This window comes from Microchirus variegatus (genome assembly GCF_963457635.1).
Source record: "Microchirus variegatus genome assembly, chromosome: 17".
In the NCBI taxonomy this organism is placed as follows: domain Eukaryota; kingdom Metazoa; phylum Chordata; class Actinopteri; order Pleuronectiformes; family Soleidae; genus Microchirus; species Microchirus variegatus.
In genome coordinates this window covers 2,049,520-2,071,450 of record NC_139818.1, presented here as the reverse complement: position 1 = coordinate 2,071,450, position 21,931 = coordinate 2,049,520, and the positions used below count along the sequence as shown (strand labels likewise).

Below are 21,931 nucleotides of genomic sequence, written 5' to 3'. Positions count from 1 at the left end.
TTATGTGAAGTATGTGTTTGTTTTTTTTTTACTTTTTAAATGAATGCGAAAACAAGAACATGGTGTTCTGAATAATAAATTCAGCCTGGTGTAGCGCGCTGCTCTCCGAGTGTGTGTGCATGACTAAAATGACGATCCCTGAGCCAACAGTGATGAAACCCAGAAAAAAACCTTGAGCAGCTGCTAACGTAAAGTAAACAAATCACGATGGCGGTGTTTGCTCTAAATTTAGAGCGAAATGGCTCGAAGGAATAACAGTACGTTACAGCGGGTTTGACCGCGCGAGACGGCGTATCAGTAAAACAGTTTCACAGGAATAAAAAAAATACTGAGGATGACAGGAGACCAAGGAGAGGCTGGTGTGCTGCCGGTCTCTGTGGTCTGGAGGGCAGCCCAAGGCAGCCTCTAAAAATCCCTGAATACGTCCCCTCCAGGAAGGTAACACTTCACTCTCACGCTGCAAACTGGAGAGCAGAGACTCGGCGTGTTATCACCTGCCTGCACTCACATGTATTCATGTCATCAGACTGAGAGTGAACTGCAGAATACTGAGTTAAACTTGAGGAACTAGAAAAGCACTCGGAGAGCTCAGACCTCCACCAAGGCAGCTCAGTGTCTACGAAATACACCCTGCTGGCACAACTGGGTCAGACAGTGAGTGTTGTGTTGTAACCGATGATATTTTTAAATTTTAATTAATTTTTGAAAATCAGGAAATGATCCTGACTTATAGAAAAAAAAAAAAAAAAAAAAAGTATCTCGGAATGACTTCAAATTAATCATCATAATAGTCGGTATCGCACTGAACAAGGATCCGTTGAAAATATTCGCAAACCTCTTAAGGAATAATTTTAATGATTTTTTTGAATATCAGGAAATGATCCATTTGCCCTGATGCACTTTGACAGTGTGCTGACTTTTTCTAAAAAACAAAAAGTATCTTGGAATTACTTGAAATTTACCATCATAACAGCCGGTATCGCCCTGAACAAATAGCCATTGAAAATATTTGCATATCTCTTAAGGAATAATTAATGTATTTAATGATTTTTTGAAAATCAGGACATGATCCATTTGCATGCATTCTCAGAATTCCCACTTTAATCTCAGAATCCCGCATTAATCTAATCTGACATGTACATGTAATGTAATCTCAGTATTCTGACTTTTTCCCCCCAGAATTCTGACTTTAATCTCAGAATTCATGCTGTTTTATTTATTTATTTAATTAATTAAATGTGGCTTGTTCCTGGTCCCATTGTGGACATTTCCTGAAAATTTCATCCAAATCCGTCTGTGACTTTTTCGAGTTATTTTGCTAACAGACAAACAAACTTTGGTGAAAACATAACCTCCTTGGCGGAGGTAATAATTATCCCACCAGGTGAGATCCACTCCCATTCAAACAGACGGCAAAGCAGCACGGCCAGGTGTGATTGTGGGTCACACGCTGAAGTCATGTGACTGCGATTCATTACAATTACCCCCTGCAGTCAAAAGCCTAATGACTATCACCCCCACTGTTGTCCTTAGAGAGCCTTGCACTCTCTCACAGAGCCGATCATCATGGTCATTATCACTATAATCTGGACGGACACCAGTTTAATTATTGCAGAAGCAGATCTGAGGATGAGCTCAGTCTTCATAGACTCTGTCCCAGCTGGAAGAGCCGAGCACATGCCAGGATGCTGTTAGTTTTGACTTTAGCTGAGCTCGTAACGCTGTAATCCGACATAAACCAGGAGACAAACACAACAAACAAACACACAAGCACACGATCTCCACTCCTGAACAAAGGTACGCTGTAGGAATTTTGTTCTTAGATCACGACTGCATCCTCAACCATTTCTATTATGAATGCTAATGACTGTCAATAAAAAGATAATTACAGCGAAAGGAAAACAGGACAAAGACAAGGACGTAGAACTACACCAGGAACAAAACAGGAAACTAAAAAGACACAAGGAAAAAACAGAGAAAACAGTGCTTGCAGTGCAAGCAAAACCTGAATAAAACATGAGAAAAATTAATCAACAAAACTCATATTCACTATAACAAGAAGTCCCACTGAATACACATGTAAGTGCACAGTGTTTAAAGGTCATGACAGTAACAGCTCTTTTATTGGACATTCACACACACAACATAGAAATGTGATGTTTTTAGCAGCCAAATCAAAATACAGTGTTGTACTATATACATTAAAACTCAACATTATAGTGTATTATTGTGTAGTCTCGTTTATGGTGATGACAGAGAGGAGCCCAAAGCAGAAATAAATGGTCCTGGTAAAAACAGCTTGATAAATTAGCCCCAGGATATTTCCTCGTTCACTGAAGGACCAGAATTTTGCCAAAAAAGAGCTAATTCTGACCCTAGAGGACAAGAGTTCCTGGTCCAATCCTGAGGTCCTGAATCTCCTGGAGTCAACCAAACCACCAAAGCTTTTGTTTTGGTGGTTTATGTAACGCCAGTTCACAAAACTCTTCATCTCACTTTGAACCTCAAACAAATTCTCAATCATGAGAGAATCTTTGTTATCTAAAGTTCTCATGTCAAACCCTTGGACGTCACCTTCAGAGCATAAATGCTGTTTCTGCAGAGCTACAATCTCCTTGTATCCAGTTCTGAAGACAAACATGGTGAGGTAATCCAGTTTCCTCCCGGTAGGGCGTTAATTAAATGCCGCTAATTGTCCCAAAGAACAAGGTTTGTGCTGCACCGCCTGTGCAGATGGTTTTAGGTATGGACGAGCAGGTATATAATCTATCTGCCATCTGTCCAGAAGATCTAATCTGACTGGAGAGCTGGTGTAAATAAAGGCTCACAAGACAATCATCTAAAGGAAATCTAAAGGCACCACTCGAGCCTTCATACTTCTGCGTCGTGGAAGGATACACGCTGCAATTTCCCGCCCGATCAGTAGGGGTCACTACGCAAGGTTGTTGTGCTTTTGGCTACAGTGAGCAATGGCGTCCGAGACAGAAAGACTGTTGTTGTTGAAACAGTGGCCGTTTCTCACTTTTCTGTGTCACTAAACGCAGTTTTTAAGATAATTTGAGGCGAGAAATTGGTCATTTAGAGTCTAAACATGTGCTGTGTGTGTTAAGATATGACGTATTTATAGTTTGACAGCGACGTTGTCGGCGGTGATCAGCTCCGCCTCTGTGGACGCTCGGTGCGCACTGTGAGCCGGCACAGAGCAGCTTTAGCTCGGCCTGTCCTGAGGACCAATCGCAGCTCTTGCCGTCTACGTTGTCCCTTGACGGAGTGACGGAGTCGGAGACGACGCAGAGGCTATCCGACAGGCTCTGCGTTGACGCAGAGGGCTCTGCGTAACCTACGCAGAGCACTTTATGCAGGAGTATAAATTGGGCTTAAGAGCAGTCTTTTTAATAACCCTCAAACAAGGTCAATGGCTTCAGTCTGCAGCTGCAGGTCATTTTCAGGACAAGAACATCTTCCACCACGTCTTCTAGAATACTCAGGTCAACTGAGGCTGATGATGTGTTGTAGTGCAGCACACAGCTCCACTTTCCCTGGCCTCAGACACAGTCGTGCTGGTGCCATCAGAACCTGCAGCCTCTTCCAGGTGGAGTGAGTTCAGCAGACTTTGGCATCGTTCTGTTTTTTTTCATCCTTTCTTTTTGTTCCCAGTTCCCTCCTTCAGGCCTCCTTTGCTCCTCTGATATTCAATTGCAGCTGTTACAGCTCTTTAGCGCCTTGCTATTTTCTGACTTGAATGCACCTCTTCTTCTTCTTCTTCTTCCTCAGGATTGCTTTGATGTCATGGGCAGCGCGGAAAATAGTGGACAATTTTGACCAGAATACAGATGTTCACACACACAAATTCTACTTCTTCCCTGTTTTGCTTGAGAAAAACATGCCTTTCAGTGCTTTTGAAGCCGTCTCGCAAAGTCTTTTTTGACAGTCAGAAATGCAAACAAGGCATTCCAGGTGTGAGAAAAGCTTTTCTGCTGACTTTCCTTTTAAATAATCATGAAAAAAGAAACACACACAAAAGGAATGGAAAATAAGCCAAAAGCACAACACGGGGACTTGAAGATTAGCTGTAGTGCAGTGACAGTGGAGAGTCCTCTGTCACATAATTGATTTATTCTTGAATAAAGTGAAGTTGCAGTTTACAGGAGTGGCAGTTACAAACAGAGCCAACAATGCACAACAACAACGCTCTCACACAATATTCATCATCATTTCTGGCAGCTGACTGCACGTCATGGTGAAGAAATCCATTCAAAAACGATTTCAATCGCAAAAAAAACATATTCATTAACTTGGTTACGGTGGCGTCCATTGTGAGGAAGTGTGTGCAATAAATATTTAGTGTGTTTGACTCTTAGAACACACAGGATTTCAGCCGTTTTTTGTTCCATTACTGTGTTTAAACACACAGATTATATCCATTCATTATCACCATTGTTTTCCCTTCAGTGTTCAGGAGCATAACGAAGGTCTGCAGCCGCTAGTAAATGTTGTGTTTTAACAATTTACTAAACAAAAAAGAAGAAAAGAAGGGGGGGGGGGGGGGTAAAACTCTTTCTAATTATGCTCATTAAAACAAAAATATACAGGACTCAGCATCTCTGCAGATTGGTCTGTATTCATGCACAGAGCCTTTATTTTATCGCACAATAAGCGACGGTTATTCAATTAACTGATTATTAATTGATTACTTTTTTTTTTACAGTTTTTACAGTTGCAGCTTCTTAAATATAAATATTGTGTGATTTCTTTGCTCCATATAAAGAAAAAAAAAGATCATTAAAACTGAATAAAGACATTCAGGATCTTCATTATTTCCAGGTTTGATGAACATTTTTCAACATTTATCGACAGATTATTACGAGAATAACTGTTATCTGCAGCCCTAACTATGTGTTTCTGTTACTTTAGACCTGTTAACTGTGAAACAGTCCAAGTGTTTTAACCGGATTTCTGTTGTATTGCTCAGCTGTGTCTGAGTAGAGGTCGTCACCCCTGGTTCAGGAGTTTCCCGCGCGGCGAGAGCGAGAATTGTTTAAAGTTTAAGTAAATGTGTTGTTTGTCTTGATTTTCCATGGTCAGTTTATTTTCAGTATGAATAGTATGTCAAATGGATGCTTTTTCAATTGCAACTGAATGTTTAACTTGATTACAAATGTGATTTTTGCAGTATAATGTATTTTTGTGTTGTACATATACAACACAATACACATATATTTAAGGCCTTCCTTGATACAAACCTCTATAAAAAGAATGAGATGCACATTTTAGACTGAAATGTCTGCTGTGATAAATTCTAAAAGAGTTGCAGTTGTTTAATACCTTGGACAGGGACAGTTAAATTCAGCACTATGGACAGTGTCTGGACCCCACCCCCTCAAAAGGTGCTGCAATTTTATTGGTTGTCAGATACGAACTCCTCTGTAAAACAGACAGTTAGAACCTTTGCAAAAGTGTGATCTAACAACAGCCAGCGAGGCATCAGTAACATATGCAACTCCTGCCCCTTTTCCTCCTACACTCACGCCCACAGCAGTGTTTGCCAGAGCTGCAAGCCAAGAGTTTCACTGACTGACTATAGGCTCTAGACACTGAGCATATATATGTATATATTTATATTTAACACCTCCACTTGAACAAAGCCCAGATAAAAGACACATCATTACTATAACAGTCACTGCTTGTGCCCCAGAGACACAAATAAAAGTGTCTTTGTTTTGTATTCATATACGGAAGAGTATTAGGGTCACATGTAAAAAAATCAAGAAAAGAAAGGAAAAAAACCACAGCATGAATTATGACTTTAATCTCAGTATTCTGACTTTTTTCCACATAATTCTGACTATATTCTCAGAATTCTGACTTTAATCTGACAAAAATGTAATGTAATCTCAGTATTCTACACTTTAATCTCAGTATTCTGACATTAATCTTACATGTAAATGTATATAATCTCAGTATTCTGGTTTTTTCCCACAGAATTCTGACTTTAATCTCAGAATACCCATTTTAATCTCAAAATATCCACTTTTAATCTCAGAATTCTGCACTTTAATCTCAGTATTCTGACTTTAATCTGGCATGTAAATGAATTTAATCTCAGTATTATGACTTTAATCTAACATGTAAATGTAATGTAATCTCAATATTCTTACTTTAATCTCAGAATTCTGACTTTAATCTGACAAAAATGTAATGTAATCTCAGTCTTCTGCACTTTAATATCAGTATTCTGACATTAATCTGACATGTAAATGTATATAATATCAGTATTCTGACTTTTTCCCACAGACTTTAATCTCAGAATACCCACTTTAATCTCAGTATTATGACTTTAATCTAACATGTAGATGTAATGTAATCTCAATATTCTGACTTTTTTCGCAGAATTCCGACTATAATCTCCAAATTCTGTGTTTTATTTGATTTTTTTTCATACATGTGGCCCTAATACTCTTCCGTAGATACAGTAAACAATAAAATGAAGATAGATTATAAATATAACACAGAGAAAATTAAACTCGATTAAAAAAACATGGACGTCGCTATTTTTACATGCACATGTTGATATCGGTGAGGACAGATTTACGATATCTGGTGCAGCCCATAGTTTCTATCACCCTGGATTACGACTGACAATACATGACACACATCTATTTAATGAACTGCTCTGCATCGTCACGTTCTCAGTGTTGGAGAACTCTAGCATTTCCCTCACAGAAGACACAACATATTTCTTTCACATTTGATATGATAACTGCTCTGGAAATCATGAAAAATAACCTGAAACATATTTCACAGAGGACAAAAAAAAACAAACAAGAGAGAAAAAAGTAAATTTCCTGCACAGTTTTGGACCCAGAATAACAAAGTTCCTCTGAACCACAAATCGATAAATAGTTTTTCCATGAAAACCTTTGTCCTGGTGGGAAGATGATTACAGCCGATGGATATTTACTCAGGTCACTTCATTTTCATTTTCGTTTTTCTATCACCATTATGTTGTGAAATCAGTCTCAACATCATCATGATTAGTTAAAGCCAAACAGTTGTCAGTTCCAGCTTTAATTGGCGCGCCCTCAACATGGTGCCACAGAAGGACTCGCCCACAGCTTGAGGCCCAATAAATAACACAGCTTTAGCCTAAAGTTATTGGTTTCATAATTCAAGGGCCTGCCAAAAAAAAGCAAATCTCATCTTTTAAACTTCAAGTTGTGCAAACCCAAGACCAAGGCTATCAAAACGTGGACTGGGATAGAATGGAGTAAACTTTCTTTTTTTTTTAAAGAATTTATCTCGGCATGTGTTGAACATGAAAGAGCAGTGAGGGGGAAAAAAAAACACCATGAAGTTATTTATTAGTTTGTGAAAAGACGAAGAACCTGGAGAATGAAAACAACTTCAGCTTCACGAGTCATTTTCAAAGCTTCCACTCTCTTTAAACTGTTGTTTTCTCCACTGACAGATTAACTGAGCTCTGACAGGCTTTTTAGTTCATTTAAGTGATGAGCAGCAAAAAACACCATCATGGCGTCTTTGGTCACTTTGACAAATGAAGAGCTGAGAGCACAAAATCTGACAAAGTCACCTCATTCCTTTATAAATGATCAGCTCACAGGATTAGACTAGACCCAAACACAGAGTATTTCAGCTGCTTGTTTCCATCACTATGTTTAAATGTATGATAAAAACAGAGGCTATAAGTATTCTGACTATAATCTCAGAATCCTGACTTTAATCTCAGAATTCCCACTTTAATCTCAATATTCGGATTTTAATCTAACATGTAACTGTAATGTAATCTCAGCATTCTGACTTTTTTCACAGAATTCTGACTATAATCTCTGAATTATGACTCTGATCTCATAATTCCCACTTTAATCTCGGTATTCCGACTTTAATATCAGAATTCCCACTTTAATCTGACATGTAACTGTAATGTAATCTCAGCATTCTGACTGTTTTCACAGAACTCTGACTTCTCACACATCTCACAAATCTGACTTTAATCTCAGAGTTCCCACTTTATTCTCAGAATTCTGCACTTTAATCTCAATATTCTGATTTTAATCTGATATGTTAATGTAATGTAATCCAAGCATTCTAATTTTTTTCACAGAATTCTGCCTATATTCTCTGAATTCTGACTCTAATCTCTGAATTCTGACTCTAATCTCAGAATTCCCACTTTAATCTTGGAATTCCGACTTCAATCTCAGAATTCTGCACTTTAATCTCAGTATTCTGACTTTAATATGACATTTAAATGCAATGTAATCTCTCTTTTCACCAACTTTTTAAAAGCACCTGAGCTAAAAGTACTCAAAAATGTTTAAAATCCGATTGAATTTGTGGAATTTGGAAACACGTCACCGTTCAAAGTTGAATTATTGCTCCTTCATATCACGACTAAAATAATTTTGACTCGACAACACATAAGAAGACAAAAAAAAGCCTGAATATGTGACCTATAGTATAAACACACCCCCAGGATGTCCATATAAGGAGTTGTGTATCATTTACCATGCCGTGTGAGCACTGAGGGTTAAAATGAACCCAGTAAAGTAAATAAATAAACACCATCAGCCAGATTATTATCCTTGGAATAATTCGGCCTCTGGAAATGAATCCCAAACAAAGGTAGCGCTATCGACCTCGTGTTGTTTCAAAGCTAAGACTTGAATCGCTAATAATGAGCGTTGGTTAATAAGTGGAAAACAGACGGTGAAATGGCTCCGTGTTCTCAGAGACGACAATGTGTGATGACAGCTCTCTGTGCTGTTTTGACGTGACGATCTATAGCGTTCTGACACACTCGCTAATGGAAAGTGGGAACACACGAGGGCGAGTGAGCGTGTGAGAGAGTGAGCTCTGTGTGACGTCTACGCGGGAGATTATTTATTTATATTCATATTTTTTTTAAAAAGACATAAAAGGCTCTGAGACATTATGAAACAACAATAATGAAAGAAAGACTGTGCAGCGGTATTGATTTACTGATAACTGTGATTTATGGAGGATCTGGACGATGCTTTTGAAGCACAAGTGCACGCTAACTTCAAAGTGATGGAAAAGCTGCGTACTTGATGTGTGTGTTTGTTTTTTAAAAACAGATTCAGAGCACACACACACAACAATAAGAGACAAAAACACATAAACAAATAATGACTGTATAGCTTCAGAACGATGGGAAATGAAGGGGTTATTAACAAAGTCAAACCCCCCCTTGCTCGCTCTCTGCAGCAAACTGACCGCTTGGAGAAAACGTGGATGAATAACAGGAATGACAGGAGCATGCTGAGCGCAGCAGGGAGGACTGGACCAAACACATCTACAGAAGAACCACAAACAAGCAATCTTTAGAGGGAAAACAAAGGAAATGCACGCCCGCGTGTCATGTGAGGCGCTGAAATCAAGCTGCCGCTGGACGCTCACTTCACCCCATGTTGTGTGATGTGTGTCTGTCTGCAGGAAAAACGCTGGCAGCTTCTCTGGTGTGGATGTCAGCTGCTGCTGCAGCAGCCAGCACTCGCTCGGTGATTGATGTGAGCCTCTGTTGTGTCCGCTGTACGAGGGCGTGTGTGATTTCTCTGGCAGCAAAGAGAGGCCAATCAATCAGTCACGAAAACCCCGAGCAGCGGGTTTTGTTTTAACGCAGGAAAACATCCTTTGTTTTCCACGCAGATCAGTGACAACAGAACATTTTCAGGGTCAAAGCTCCGTACGTTACATGCTCTCACATCTCAACCCGTTCCAAATGCACATGAAATGCTAATTATAGCAAGACGGTGAGGTCATTTTGCTGCGTTCTGTGTCTTAAAACTGCAATGCAGAACTTTTAAACCCTCTTAGAATTGTCCAAAAGCATCTCAGAACTTGGACTTTAATCTCAGAATTTGGAATCTAATCTCAGAATTCAGACTTTTTCTTTAATCTCAGAATTCGGACTCTGATCTCAGAATTTGGATTCTAATCTCAGAATTCAGACTCTAATCTCAGAATTCGGACTCTGATCTCAGAATTTAGACTTTTTCTATCATCTCAGAATTCAGACTCTAATCTCAGAATTCAGACCTTTTCTTTAATCTCAAAATTCGGACTCTAATCTCAGAATTTGGATTCTAATCTCAGAATTCAGACTCTAATCTCAGAATTTGGATTCTAATCTCAGAATTCAGACTTTTTTAAATCTCAGAATTCAGACTCTGATCTCAGAATTTAGACTTTTTCTTTAATCTCAGAATTTGGACTCTAATCTCAGAATTCAAACTCTGATCTCAGAATTTGGACTCTAATCTCAGAATTCAGTCTGCATGCCATTTTTTTCTTTAATCTCAGAATTCAAACTCTGATCTTAGAATTCAGACTCTAATCTGAGAATTCTGACAGCATGCCATTTTATTTATTTATTTTTCTTTCTTTCTTTCATTTACTTTTTTGTGGACAGATCACCAGTCCATAGTTTTGGAATTTTCTAGACATTACACATGGTCTATTAGTTACAGTAATGCCTGGATTTATTTGGATTTTATGGCTGCAGAATTATCAAAAGATGCTCCTTTTCCCAGATTACGTTCACTCACTGCAGCTTTGAACACAGCTCCTTATAAACACTGCTGTTTATGACAGAACAGCTTCTAAAGCCTTGTCATGCTAAGTTTTTGAGACTCTCTTGACTCGGTAAGAGGGTTATAATTAAACACTGATCCCCTTGTTCACACTGTTTTTCTAATACAGTATAATACAGACACTCAAGAGCAAAATGTTCCTCTAAAAAAAGTGTGAGTAACTGAGTCGACTGCCAAAACATTTAAGTCTGAATATAGTTTACACATGAGTCACGTGGAGGTCGAACCATAATAAATATCTCCAGTCAAGTGGGTCATGTTGTAGAGATGAGTTTAACTGGAGAGCAGCAGCAGCAGCAGCAGCAGCAGCAGCAGCAGCAGCAGCAGCAGCAGCAGCAGCAGAAGCAGCAGAATGGCTTGCTTTAATCACAGCTTTACCATAAACGAGCATCAATTGGATTTCATCTCCCATCGGTGACTCCACTGCGCTGTGGTTCCCCAGTTACAAACGCAATATTAAAAAATGAGTTCAGGAGAAAAACCAGTCATTGAAATGATCTCAGCTCTGAATTTCAGCACAAAGTTCTCAATCCCGAGCGAACGGTGACACAAAGACAGGCCCATTATCATCCAACCTGCGAGTGAAGAATCCTGCGTCTGCTTTTTGAATTTCTTCACAACTCCTCGTCTGATTGACTTCAAGCAGGAAGTGAAGTAGGTTTTTGTGGATGAGCGATTTTCAAAGACAGACACCACTCATATTTAATCTGCACTTGCTGTTACCATGGTGATCCTGTTATTTTTAGGGCCCGAGTCATGAATGGCAGCGGCCGAAACGGCTCCTGGCACGAAATCGTACGAGGAACCTATTGTTATCCTTCAGATTATGATTATATCTGTGGTTTTGTGGTCATTTTTGAGCGGGTTAACGTGCATATGAACACTTTAAACTTTGCATGGAGGTCAGGTGTGGCGGAAAATTTGATATAATGGATTATTATTATTATTATTATTATATTGGCATAGTTCCTGTATCTTTGCGTTGCTCAAGGGCTCTATAGCTAAGTTGAAATTGAGTTCCCCCAAATTTCCCGAAACTTGGTGGGAAGATGTTATCGACCAAGACGAACAAAAAAGTCAACCGTAACCATGGCCTCAAGTCAACAGGAAGTCGGCCATTTTTAATTTTGCCGTCCATTTTGGCAATTTGAACCCTACGTAAGTGAGCGAACTACAACTATTTGATAATCGATTAATAGGTTTGAAGCTTTTTTCATGATTTAAACAGTATTTTTGATTGTTTCAGCTTCTTAAAGGTGCCATATGTAAAAATGTGGCCAAGTAGGTTACTACACTCAAATTCAAAACACAGAGGTCTTTTAGGTTTAATTTTCTGACGTAACTGGCAACCCGTGGTTGCTCGGCAGCTGAGACTCTACTGACTGCAATGATCGGTAGACGGCGGTAGGTGGCGCCACATGCCAAAACATGATTTCAAAACATAAACATGATTTGCAGTCTGCAAAATATATTTTTTAATGCAAATATTTTGTCTGTACTGTTGTTGTTGGTGAGTTCAGTTTGTTATATGAACATTATTCCTGAGTCTCTGTGACATATTAGGAGGATTTTATGGCCAGTTGATTTAGATTTATTACATAATGCACCTTTAAATGTGAACATTTTCTTTGTTTCTTTGCTCCACATAACAAAGAAATCATTAAAACTGAATCTTTTTGGTTGTTGGACAAAAACAAGACATTCGAGGACATCGTCATTTCCAGGTTTGACAAACACTGATCTACATTTTCTTCTATTTTCTGACATTTTATGGACCAAACCATTACGAAAATAATCTTTAGTACTTTTAATGACGTCACAGCTTCACTGGCAATAATGAACCTATAAAACAAAAACTCCTGCTTAAGTAAAGGCTTTTTCTTTAATCTCAGAATTCAGACTTTTTCATTAATCTCAGATTTCGGACTCCAATCTAAGAAATCAGACTCTAATCTCAGAATTCAGACCTTTTCTTTAATCTCAGAATTCGGACTCTAATCTCAGAATTCAGACTTTTTTAATCTCAGAATTCGGACTCTAATCTAAGAAATCAGACTCTAATCTCAGAATTCAGACTTTTGAGTAAAGACACATTTTCCATTCACCCTCCTCGTGTCTGAACGTGCACCTGACCACACGTCGTCCTAATTGTGTCAAATCTATTTCCATCCGCCGGCTTCTTCTGTGACGGCTTCACTGGATCACGGGTCGCTGCACCCATCGTTCACCTCCACTGATGGAAGCTGGCGCCGCAGCGCCGATATATAACATCAGTGTTCTCGGTGGGAGAGCCGTGCTTTCAGTGCATCGTCCTTGGCCTCCTATCCTCCTGTGCCCTTCCACGCTGCTGCCATTTCAGCCCCAGCCACGTTTGGAAATGTCAGACAAATGCACTTAGAGTTAAAGTAGAAGGAATCGCGCGGAAACAAAGTGGCTTTGGGGGGGTACGTCAAAGAAATAACAAAAGGGAGAGGTCAGGCTGGAAAATCACGCCAGGAGAATCCAGTGAAAGTCGTAAGTGGAGGTTGCAAATGTCAAAGCTGCATCTGCCAGGATGTAAAAGGATGATTCTGCATGTAATCAGACAGAAGTGAGTGAACATTGTTCTGCTCAGATACAGCATCCTATATTTTTTTTCCCAATTATCACACCCTTGGTTTTTGTTAACTCTGTCAATAACAACCTTCCCCTCGTGGAGCAGCTTGAAAGAACCCAAAAATCCTGCATTCCAGTGTAAAAACAACAACAGCTGCTTTAGCAATGAAGGGTTGGTGTGAATGTGATGAAGTGTTGTTGTTGGGCCGAACGCTCCGCGGAATAAAAATACTTCCCCGGCCTGTGAAAAACATTTTACACCGACACAGACAGACTGTGACAAAGCCACAGCTGCTTTTACGATGTTCCGAGCAGACACGAAAGTAACTTTCAGGTGTTTATTTACTATTTCGTGCACTGGAAAACAGACACAGACACGTGATATGTGACATAAACACATGTTGGCATCGCTCAATACTGGAATTTACAAAGATTATATATCAGAGCATTTACAGAAAGAAAGTGAAAAAATGACTACTGCACTTTCTTTCCCCACAAAGTGTTTTTTTTACACACAGAGACTGAATATAGATAAATTATTATTCTACTTACGGAACCGTCTTACGTAACTAATGCTTTTATCTGCTGGTGCTCAAAATCCCAAGAGTGCTGAGCAAGTGACAGTCTGTGATGACTGCTGCTTATTAAAGAGGGAAACATTATTCTCTCTTCATGGACCTTCATGTGACAGACACACATTTATTACACTGTACTATAGAACTAAAGACTACACAACACTGGTCAGCACTGGTGTGGAAGAGGATGAGGGCCACATTCTGGGATTAAAGTCAGAATTCTGAGATTTTTCTTTAATCTCAGAATTCGGACTCTAATCTCAGATTTTTTGACTAATTTCAGAATTCAGACTGTAATCTCAGAAATCAGACTTGCTCTTTAATCTCAGAATTCGTACTCTAATCTTATAATTCAGATTCTAATCGCAGAATCGATACTTTTCCTTTACTCTCAGAATTCGGACTCTAATCTCAGAATTTTGACTTTTTCTTTAATCTCAGAATTCACGCTCTAATCTCAGAATTCATGCTGTTTTATTCATTTTTCTTTCTTTCAATTTTTTTTTTACCTGATAAATAAATAAATAAAAACATATAAATAAATACATAAATCATGGGTGTTCTATTTGTTCTAGACGTAAAGGAAAATCCCACATATATGTAAATATAATATTGCCAACTTCTCTTTTTTCTTCTTTAGATTCTTTAGATTAGACTCTTAGTCTAATCTAATCTTAGACTTTACACTCTTAGTACACCGTCTATACATCCTGTCTGTAAATCTCAAACCTACCATTAGTTGGCAAACGTTCAAACAACACAGAGATAGAATAAATTCCCACCGTGAGCATAAACAGAGATTTACAAACAGAAGAGAGCTGGAGAAACTCTGGACAAACGCAGTGATGGATGATTCCAGACTAACGGCCGAGACAAAGAATGTAAGTACAGACATTAAAGATACTGTACGCAGACTGTGAAGCAGCAGCTGAGATGCTAAACCTGTCACCAGTGATTTGTCCTCACACATCACTCTGTCCTACTTTTCTCTCTCAGTCCAGTTCCAGGTCAACGGTCACGAGTCGCACTTAATTCAGGTCATTTACAGAGGCAGGAATTATTCATGCATGTGTTTACTCTGAGATTGATTTCAGTCACGACTGAATGTGAGAACGTTAAAGATATGGTAATTGCAAAATATACTTCATTTACTTAGAATGTAGACTTTTCACTTGTTACTTGTTTGTTTATTCGTGTGTTAAATCAAACCATTTGGTTGATTTTACGCTCTTTTAGTCACATTGTGTGAATGCAAACAAGTATTTTTTCCCCTTTTAGAGACTAAGATTAAACTGTGCCTTTAAGAAACTGTGTTAAGACGTGACATGAGGGGAAAAAAAACCCATAAATTACTATTTCATGAGCACAAATTAATATTTTGTGGCCACGAAACAGTTTATTTTCTCCTCATGTCATTTATGGAGCTCTGCAGTGTCTTTTTTTTTTCTTTAAATCTAAATAAATAAATATTTCTTGTTTGAAAAGATTTGAACACAAATCATAATCCTGCACATATTCATATTCACTTTCATTAGATGCTGAGGCTGCACTTTATGAACCAGGTTTGTATTCAGTTGCCGTTTTTCCCCCCAAGATGTGAAGTGACATTTTAATTACGACGGTGATGAAGATAAACCAGCTTCTTGTTTGTCGTTGTCCTCTGTGGACTCGCTTTTGTAATAAAACTCCAATAAGATTAGGCTTTGTTTTTTTTTTTTTCATAATTCTCAATACTTACTATATTTTCACACAATACTATAGACCACATGTGTCAAACTCAAGGCCCAGGGGCCAGATGTGGCCCGCCACGTCATTTTGTGTGGCCCGCGAGTCATAAATTGGTCTTAAAAATCTGCGCTAAAATAGGTCTGTGCTGCTTTAAGGTGTGCGTTGACCATAAACTACATTTCCCACAATGCATGCAATGCAATTCAGATTCTAATCGCAGAATCCATACTTTTTCTTTACTTTTAGAATTTGGATTCTAATCTCAGAATTCCGACTTTTTCTTTCATCTCAGAATTCACACTCTAATCTCAGAATTTATTTTTCTTTCTTTCAATTTTTTTTTTTCCGTGATAAATAAATAAATACATATAAATAAATACATGAATAATGGGTGTTCTATTTGTAAAGGAAAATAAAAATCCCACATATATGTAAATATAATATTGCCGACTTCTCTTTTTTATTCTTTAGAATCTTCAGATTAGCACACTCTTAGCACACCATCTATTGCGTTACCCGCAATGTGACGGCATCTCGCCACTAGATCGCAGTATATCATAGTATATGCATCATGCAACGAGTGAAATTGAGTAAGTAATAAATACATAAAGTTATTTAGCAAGATGTTACCTTTATTTTACATTATATTTGGTTACGATTAGTTACATTTATCCTGTATGACAGTTACATCTGACCCTTTTAGGGTAACCATTATGCTGATGTGGCCCTCAGTGAACATGAGTTTGACAGCCCTGCTATAGACTATAAATGAGTTTCTATATGGAATTTCCCTCTTGTTATATACAGTACATTATACCAAGAGCAAAGTGCACACACTTTACATTCAGACATTAATGACATTCCTTTAAGGATTGTGCTCTACATGAAAGACGGGGGGGAGGTTTTTTTTTTTTTAGATATTTGAGAAATTGCCGCGACGCCGCTCTCCTCTCGTGTCAACGCTCGCGCTGGAAGTCGTTTTCAAAAGCAGCCCCGGAAATGATGCTAAACACTCAGGTATGCAGGATATGTCACCATGAAAAGCCATCAAGCGAAAGCAATCATTTCGCTGAATTGAGTGTGAAGTTCAGAAAACAATTTCAAAAAAAAAGAAGAAGAAGAAGGAGGAGGAGGAGGAGGGAGAGGTTTCTTCTCAGACGAGGTTAAAATAGAGCTGAATATGAAATGAACCAGAAAATGATATAATCATAAGTGCTGCTGACCGGCCGTGGTCAGTGAATCAATGCAGGGATTAGACTCAGTTATAATAAGGAGAGGGAAAAGGGCTTTAGGAATGAAAGCAGCGTTCTCTCTACATGAGAGAATAACTGATTATCAGCGATATCACAAACTACACTTTCACATTTGAGACGTTAAAACTATGAAGCCGTTAACGACACGTTTGTGCTGAGTCATTTCGAGCCGTTTCGAAAGCATCATTCGCCCCAAGTGTGAAACAAAAATATTCTTCTGCCATAAAGAAGATGAAGAAATAAACAGCCCACAACATGACTCAGCTAAAATACTGCTGCTGATTTTTATCTGCATTTTTTTACAGCCTGTGACTTTATTATCTCTAGATCTGATACAGTGTCCAGAGTCAGTGTCTGATACTGACTACACAACACTGGTATGGAATAGGATTAGGGCCACATTCTGGTCTAAAGTCAGAATTCTCAGATTAAAGTCAGAATTCTGAGATTAAAGTCAGAATTTTCTCTTTTTTTTCTTTAATCTCAGAAATCCGATTTGCTCTTTAATCTCAGAATATGGACTCTAATTTCATAATTCCGATTTTTTTTCTTTAATCTCAGAATTCGTACTCTAATCTTAGAATTCAGATTCTAGTCTCAGAATTCATACTTTTTCTTTAATATCAGAATTCAGACTGTAATCTCAGAAATCAGACCTGCTCTTTAATCTCAGAATATGGACTCTAATCTCAGAATTCCGATTTTTTTTTTATCTCAGAATTCGTACTCTAATCTTAGAATTCAGATTCTAATCTCAGAATTCATATTTTCTTTACTCTCAGAATTTGAACTCTAATCTCAGAGATTGGATTCTAATCTCAGAATTCATACTTTTTCTTTACTCTCAGAATTCACACTAATCTCAGAATTCATGCTGTATTATTCATTTATTTATTTATTTTTCTTTCTTTCTTTCAATTTTTTTTTTTCCAGTGTCAGTGTTGGATACTGGTCAACATCGGAATACAATACATTTATAATAACCTTAAATATTATGTGTCAAACTCAAGGAGCGCGGGCCACATCCGGCCCGCCATGCAATTCTATTCGGCCCCGCGAGAGATAAATGATGGGATGTTATTCCTGCTTTTTTTCTCCCCATTGTTCACTGATTTTCTAGCACACTTATCATGTTACCTGGCCAATAAAATAAATATTAATATATACATTTCCACTGGTTACAGCCGCACGTCAACGACACGGTCTTCAAAATTTCAACAGAGCAGATCGCTCTGAGCAGATCGAGAGGAAGTCCGACACAGACTCAAAGTAAAACACTTCCGCCCCCCCTTTCAAAATAAAACACAATACGCAGGTCATACAGCCTGTCACAACATTACATCAACATTACGTCGTGACCGGTGCTGCCAGGTCAACAGTCAATTAATCAGAGCGTCTCGGAGAGTCATAATGTACGAGAGACTGATTGTTGAAGTGGAGAAACATAAAATCATTAATAACACCAGATCAACAGTTCTTCCACATCGGAGAATGAAAGAAGCTGTTGTTGTTTTAGCTGTTTCCTTTCTACACATCGCTGGATCTCGCGAACTCGCGTCCGTTCGAGATTATAGCATGATCATCTATCGCGCCCGTTGGGGTTTGGCGCTGGTCAGAGGACGAAGAAGAACAGTGCCGCTGACATGCTGTGGCTGCGGCTGTGTTTCAGTTCCTCTCTTTGAGCTCTATACATCCAGTAAAAAACTTACCGAGTGCAGCAAATGATTGCGTAGGAGTCTATTTGTGCTGTTCTACTGAAATACAGCAGAGGAAATCTGACAAGAAAGATGGAAATTGACAATCAGAACTTCATTTTTTCTCAACTTTTGGTTCCTCTGACCCTCGACTTGGACACTGTTTTTAATTTCAGCCCCACACTGTTATTGAGTTTGACACCAGAGTTTACCCAAGTGAGATCACGCCAGCTATGTTGACTTAAAGGGATACTTCACCGATTTTAATGTGGCTTTGTATTGCTAGAATAGCAGTAGTATTTTTTAGAAAATGTGCTTCCCTCCCTCAGTTTTTCACTGAGTTGTAAAAAGTTGTTTTCCATTTTCAAAATTTGCCCTACTGTGATGCAAAACGCGTCATTTGACTCTCAGTAGGGCACATTTGGATAAGGGAAAACAGATTTTTTTACAAGTCAGGGAAAAACTGAGGGAGGGAAGCACATTTTCTAAAAATATACTACTGCTATTCTAGCAAAATAAAGCCACATTCAAATCGGTGAAGTATCCCTTTAAGACTAGACCTCTGTCAAGGCAGCTCAGTGCCTACAAAATAGCGATAAAAATAGGGATGGCGTCTACGGATCACGCCCAAAATGTAATCACTTGTTCCTGGTCCCATTGCGAACATTTCCTGAAAATTTCATCCAAATCCTTCTGTGACTTTTCGAGTTATGTTGCTAACTAACAAACAAACATAACCTCCTTGGCGGAGGTAATAATGAAGAAAAACACGATGCAAATGAGGGTTATTTTGTAAAAAAAGAAATATCGGTAAACTAACACACACACACACACACACACACTGAAGAGGGGGTTACCAAGCATAACAATTTCCCACCTGCTGAAGTTGGTTCCTCACCATCTGCTGCCGTCGAGACACAGATCAGAGAAAGGTAGAGGAGGAGGAGAGAGAGATATTTATATTAGTTTTACCACAACAATGTAGCAGCATTCAGTGCAGCAGCTGTTTGCAGCGCTGCTCGTCCAACTACATTATTTATTGCACACGCACGCTTCCATATGTGCAGTCGGGTTTTTACACGTTATCAGTAAGAGTAAAAAGCCAGAGACACCTGCTACCTGTGCCGAGTACAAAAAAGAAAAGAAAAGAAAAGAATCCCTGCCAACAGGAATAGCTGCTATAAATCCCAGCAGGAAACAAAAGCTGCCACTGTGTCAGCGCCCACACCTCACATTTACACACACACACGGTTACTGTACTGCGTCCTGGTCGGTGGCCTCTGACTAATATGTGTTCATCATTCTGAACCAGTGCAGGATTAAAAACCCTGTGGCAAACGTCCTCGGTGCCTGAGCCCCGTCTGAGCTCCGCGGCTGTGATTTGGCTCGTCTGGCATCATTACCGCGGCGCTCCGTCTCCATCATCACTTGTAGATTGCTTCCCCAAATAATAGAAAAAAAAAAAGAAAACGCCTGGAATCTGGACGCAGCGACAGCAGCTAAACACCAGGAGGAGATCGAGTGAACGTAATGATGAAAAAACACTCGTTTTTATTGTGTATGAGATGTTTTTTCAGCAGGAATCAGAATGCATGAATGTTATTGATCACCAGCTAATGGTACGGCCCACAGTTGACCACGCTCGGGTAATTAAAAGTATGACTCGATGTCGTGTGTGTGTTTTTTATCCTCCACAGCGTTGAATACTGATGAGCTAGAAGCATACGAAGAGGACTGAGGCCGCGCAGATCACGGAGGCAGAAAGAGAGGGAGGCAGTTAGAGATGCCAACATTTTAATTTCATTTTATTCATAGAAAACTAATTAAGTCTGAGGTCCAATCTTTGCTCAAGAAAACATGCAGAGAGTAGGTTTTTCTCCTCTTCACAAACCAAATGTGGGTGTTCTGTCAGGCTGAGTTCCCAATGGTGTTTTTTTTAATTTTTTTTATGTAAAAATACAATTAATCTCTGCAGGGTTCTCTGGGGGTATTTTTAAGACATAATCTGATGTTGTTAGGGAGGGTGTGGGCTGTGTTCCTTTTACCTACTACATGTATATAAAGACTTGTTGAAGGAATTGTTCAAACCAAAGCCGTGCACTTACTTCACCGACCTCTAATCTGTTTGGCAGCAGCGAGTTCTGCTTTGTGTTACAGTGTGTTACAGTGTTACAGTGTGTTACCAGTGTGTAATCCCAGAACCAAGCTCATTCCACGCTTCACTTATTTGACTCCCCCCCCTCGTCTTATTTTACCATCGGGGTCAAAACACACAGACGTGTGCACGTCTTTCCTTATCGTATTCACACGATGACACAGAGGAAAACAGCAGAGGAAGACGAAGGATCAAGAAAAACAACAACAACAACAACAACAACATGCCTCCAGATGCTGACAAGTCTTCACCACCCACACATAAACACACATGCGAAGAAGGGAGAGCAACATGAACATAAGTTATTGTTTTTGTTTACTCAAGTGCTAGAATAATAGAATAATGACATAGACAAGTGCATACACATGTTAGGAGCTCAAGTTACTGAGCTGGAGATTATTTATTTATTTTCTATATAGGTAAAAAAATTACTCAATGCAATTTCCCATTTCATCATCTCATCATCATCTCAACAGGAGAAATAACCTGTGGTGTTTATTACAGCAAAGACTATTATTTGGGTTATAATAGGTTCTTCGGCTTGTTCTCAAAGGTTCCACCTTGAACCCTTTTGGAAGGTTTCACCAAGAACCCTTTTAAAACCCTTTATTCAGGAAAGGGGTTTTAACCCTGTAAGACCCAAATTAAGAAAAACCTAAAAAAAAAAAGACCTTTCAGATGTTGTTGTAGGAGGCCTTTGATGCAGAAATCAAAAGGGTTCTCTGGATCAAAACAGTAATCAAACTCAACGTCATATATCGTCCAAAATTTGACGGAAACCGCATTCCACGGTATTTCGCGCAAGATTTGACCATTTATTTGGAAAAAAAAATTTGGTCCAAAATTTGACAAAAACTTCATACTAGGTCCAAAATTTGATAAAATGGGCATACTACGGTTTTTCGCTCAAGATTTGATTACTTATTTGGGAATTTTTTTTTGGACAAAAACGACATACTATACTATGCCGTCCCAAAATTGACAATATATTTAGAGAATTTTTTTGTCCAAAATTGGACAAAAACGTCATACGTCGTCCAAAACTTGACAAACACGGCATATTATTGTATTTCAAGCAAGATTTAACCATTTAAATTTTTTTTTAAATTTGGTCCAAAATTGGACAAAAAGACATACTATACTGTGTCGTCTTTTTCTTCGGGAAAGGGTTTTTTAGAAGAAAATGGTTCATGGTAGAACCTCAGCCCTTGTAGAAGAACCCGTTTAGAACCCTTATTTCTAAGAGTGTAGTCAAGGAGCAGACGTGCATAGTTACACTAAGGGCTAAATAACCTATTTT

At 38.8% G+C, this 21,931-nt stretch overlaps 1 protein-coding gene across 2 annotated transcripts in view; it reads right to left on the bottom strand.

The window, feature by feature from the left end:
- Positions 1–21,931, bottom strand: part of edil3a (EGF-like repeats and discoidin I-like domains 3a) — a 163,799-nt gene that overhangs the window by 106,417 nt on the left and 35,451 nt on the right. Inside the window, exon 2 of one of the 2 annotated variants that reach the window (XM_083904122.1) lies at positions 19,354–19,380. The exons of the other annotated variant lie outside the window; for it this stretch is intronic. Within the exon in view, the coding sequence (XP_083760248.1) occupies positions 19,354–19,380 (27 nt within the window). The remainder of the gene's footprint in view (positions 1–19,353; positions 19,381–21,931) is intronic. 2 annotated transcript variants of the gene reach the window in all.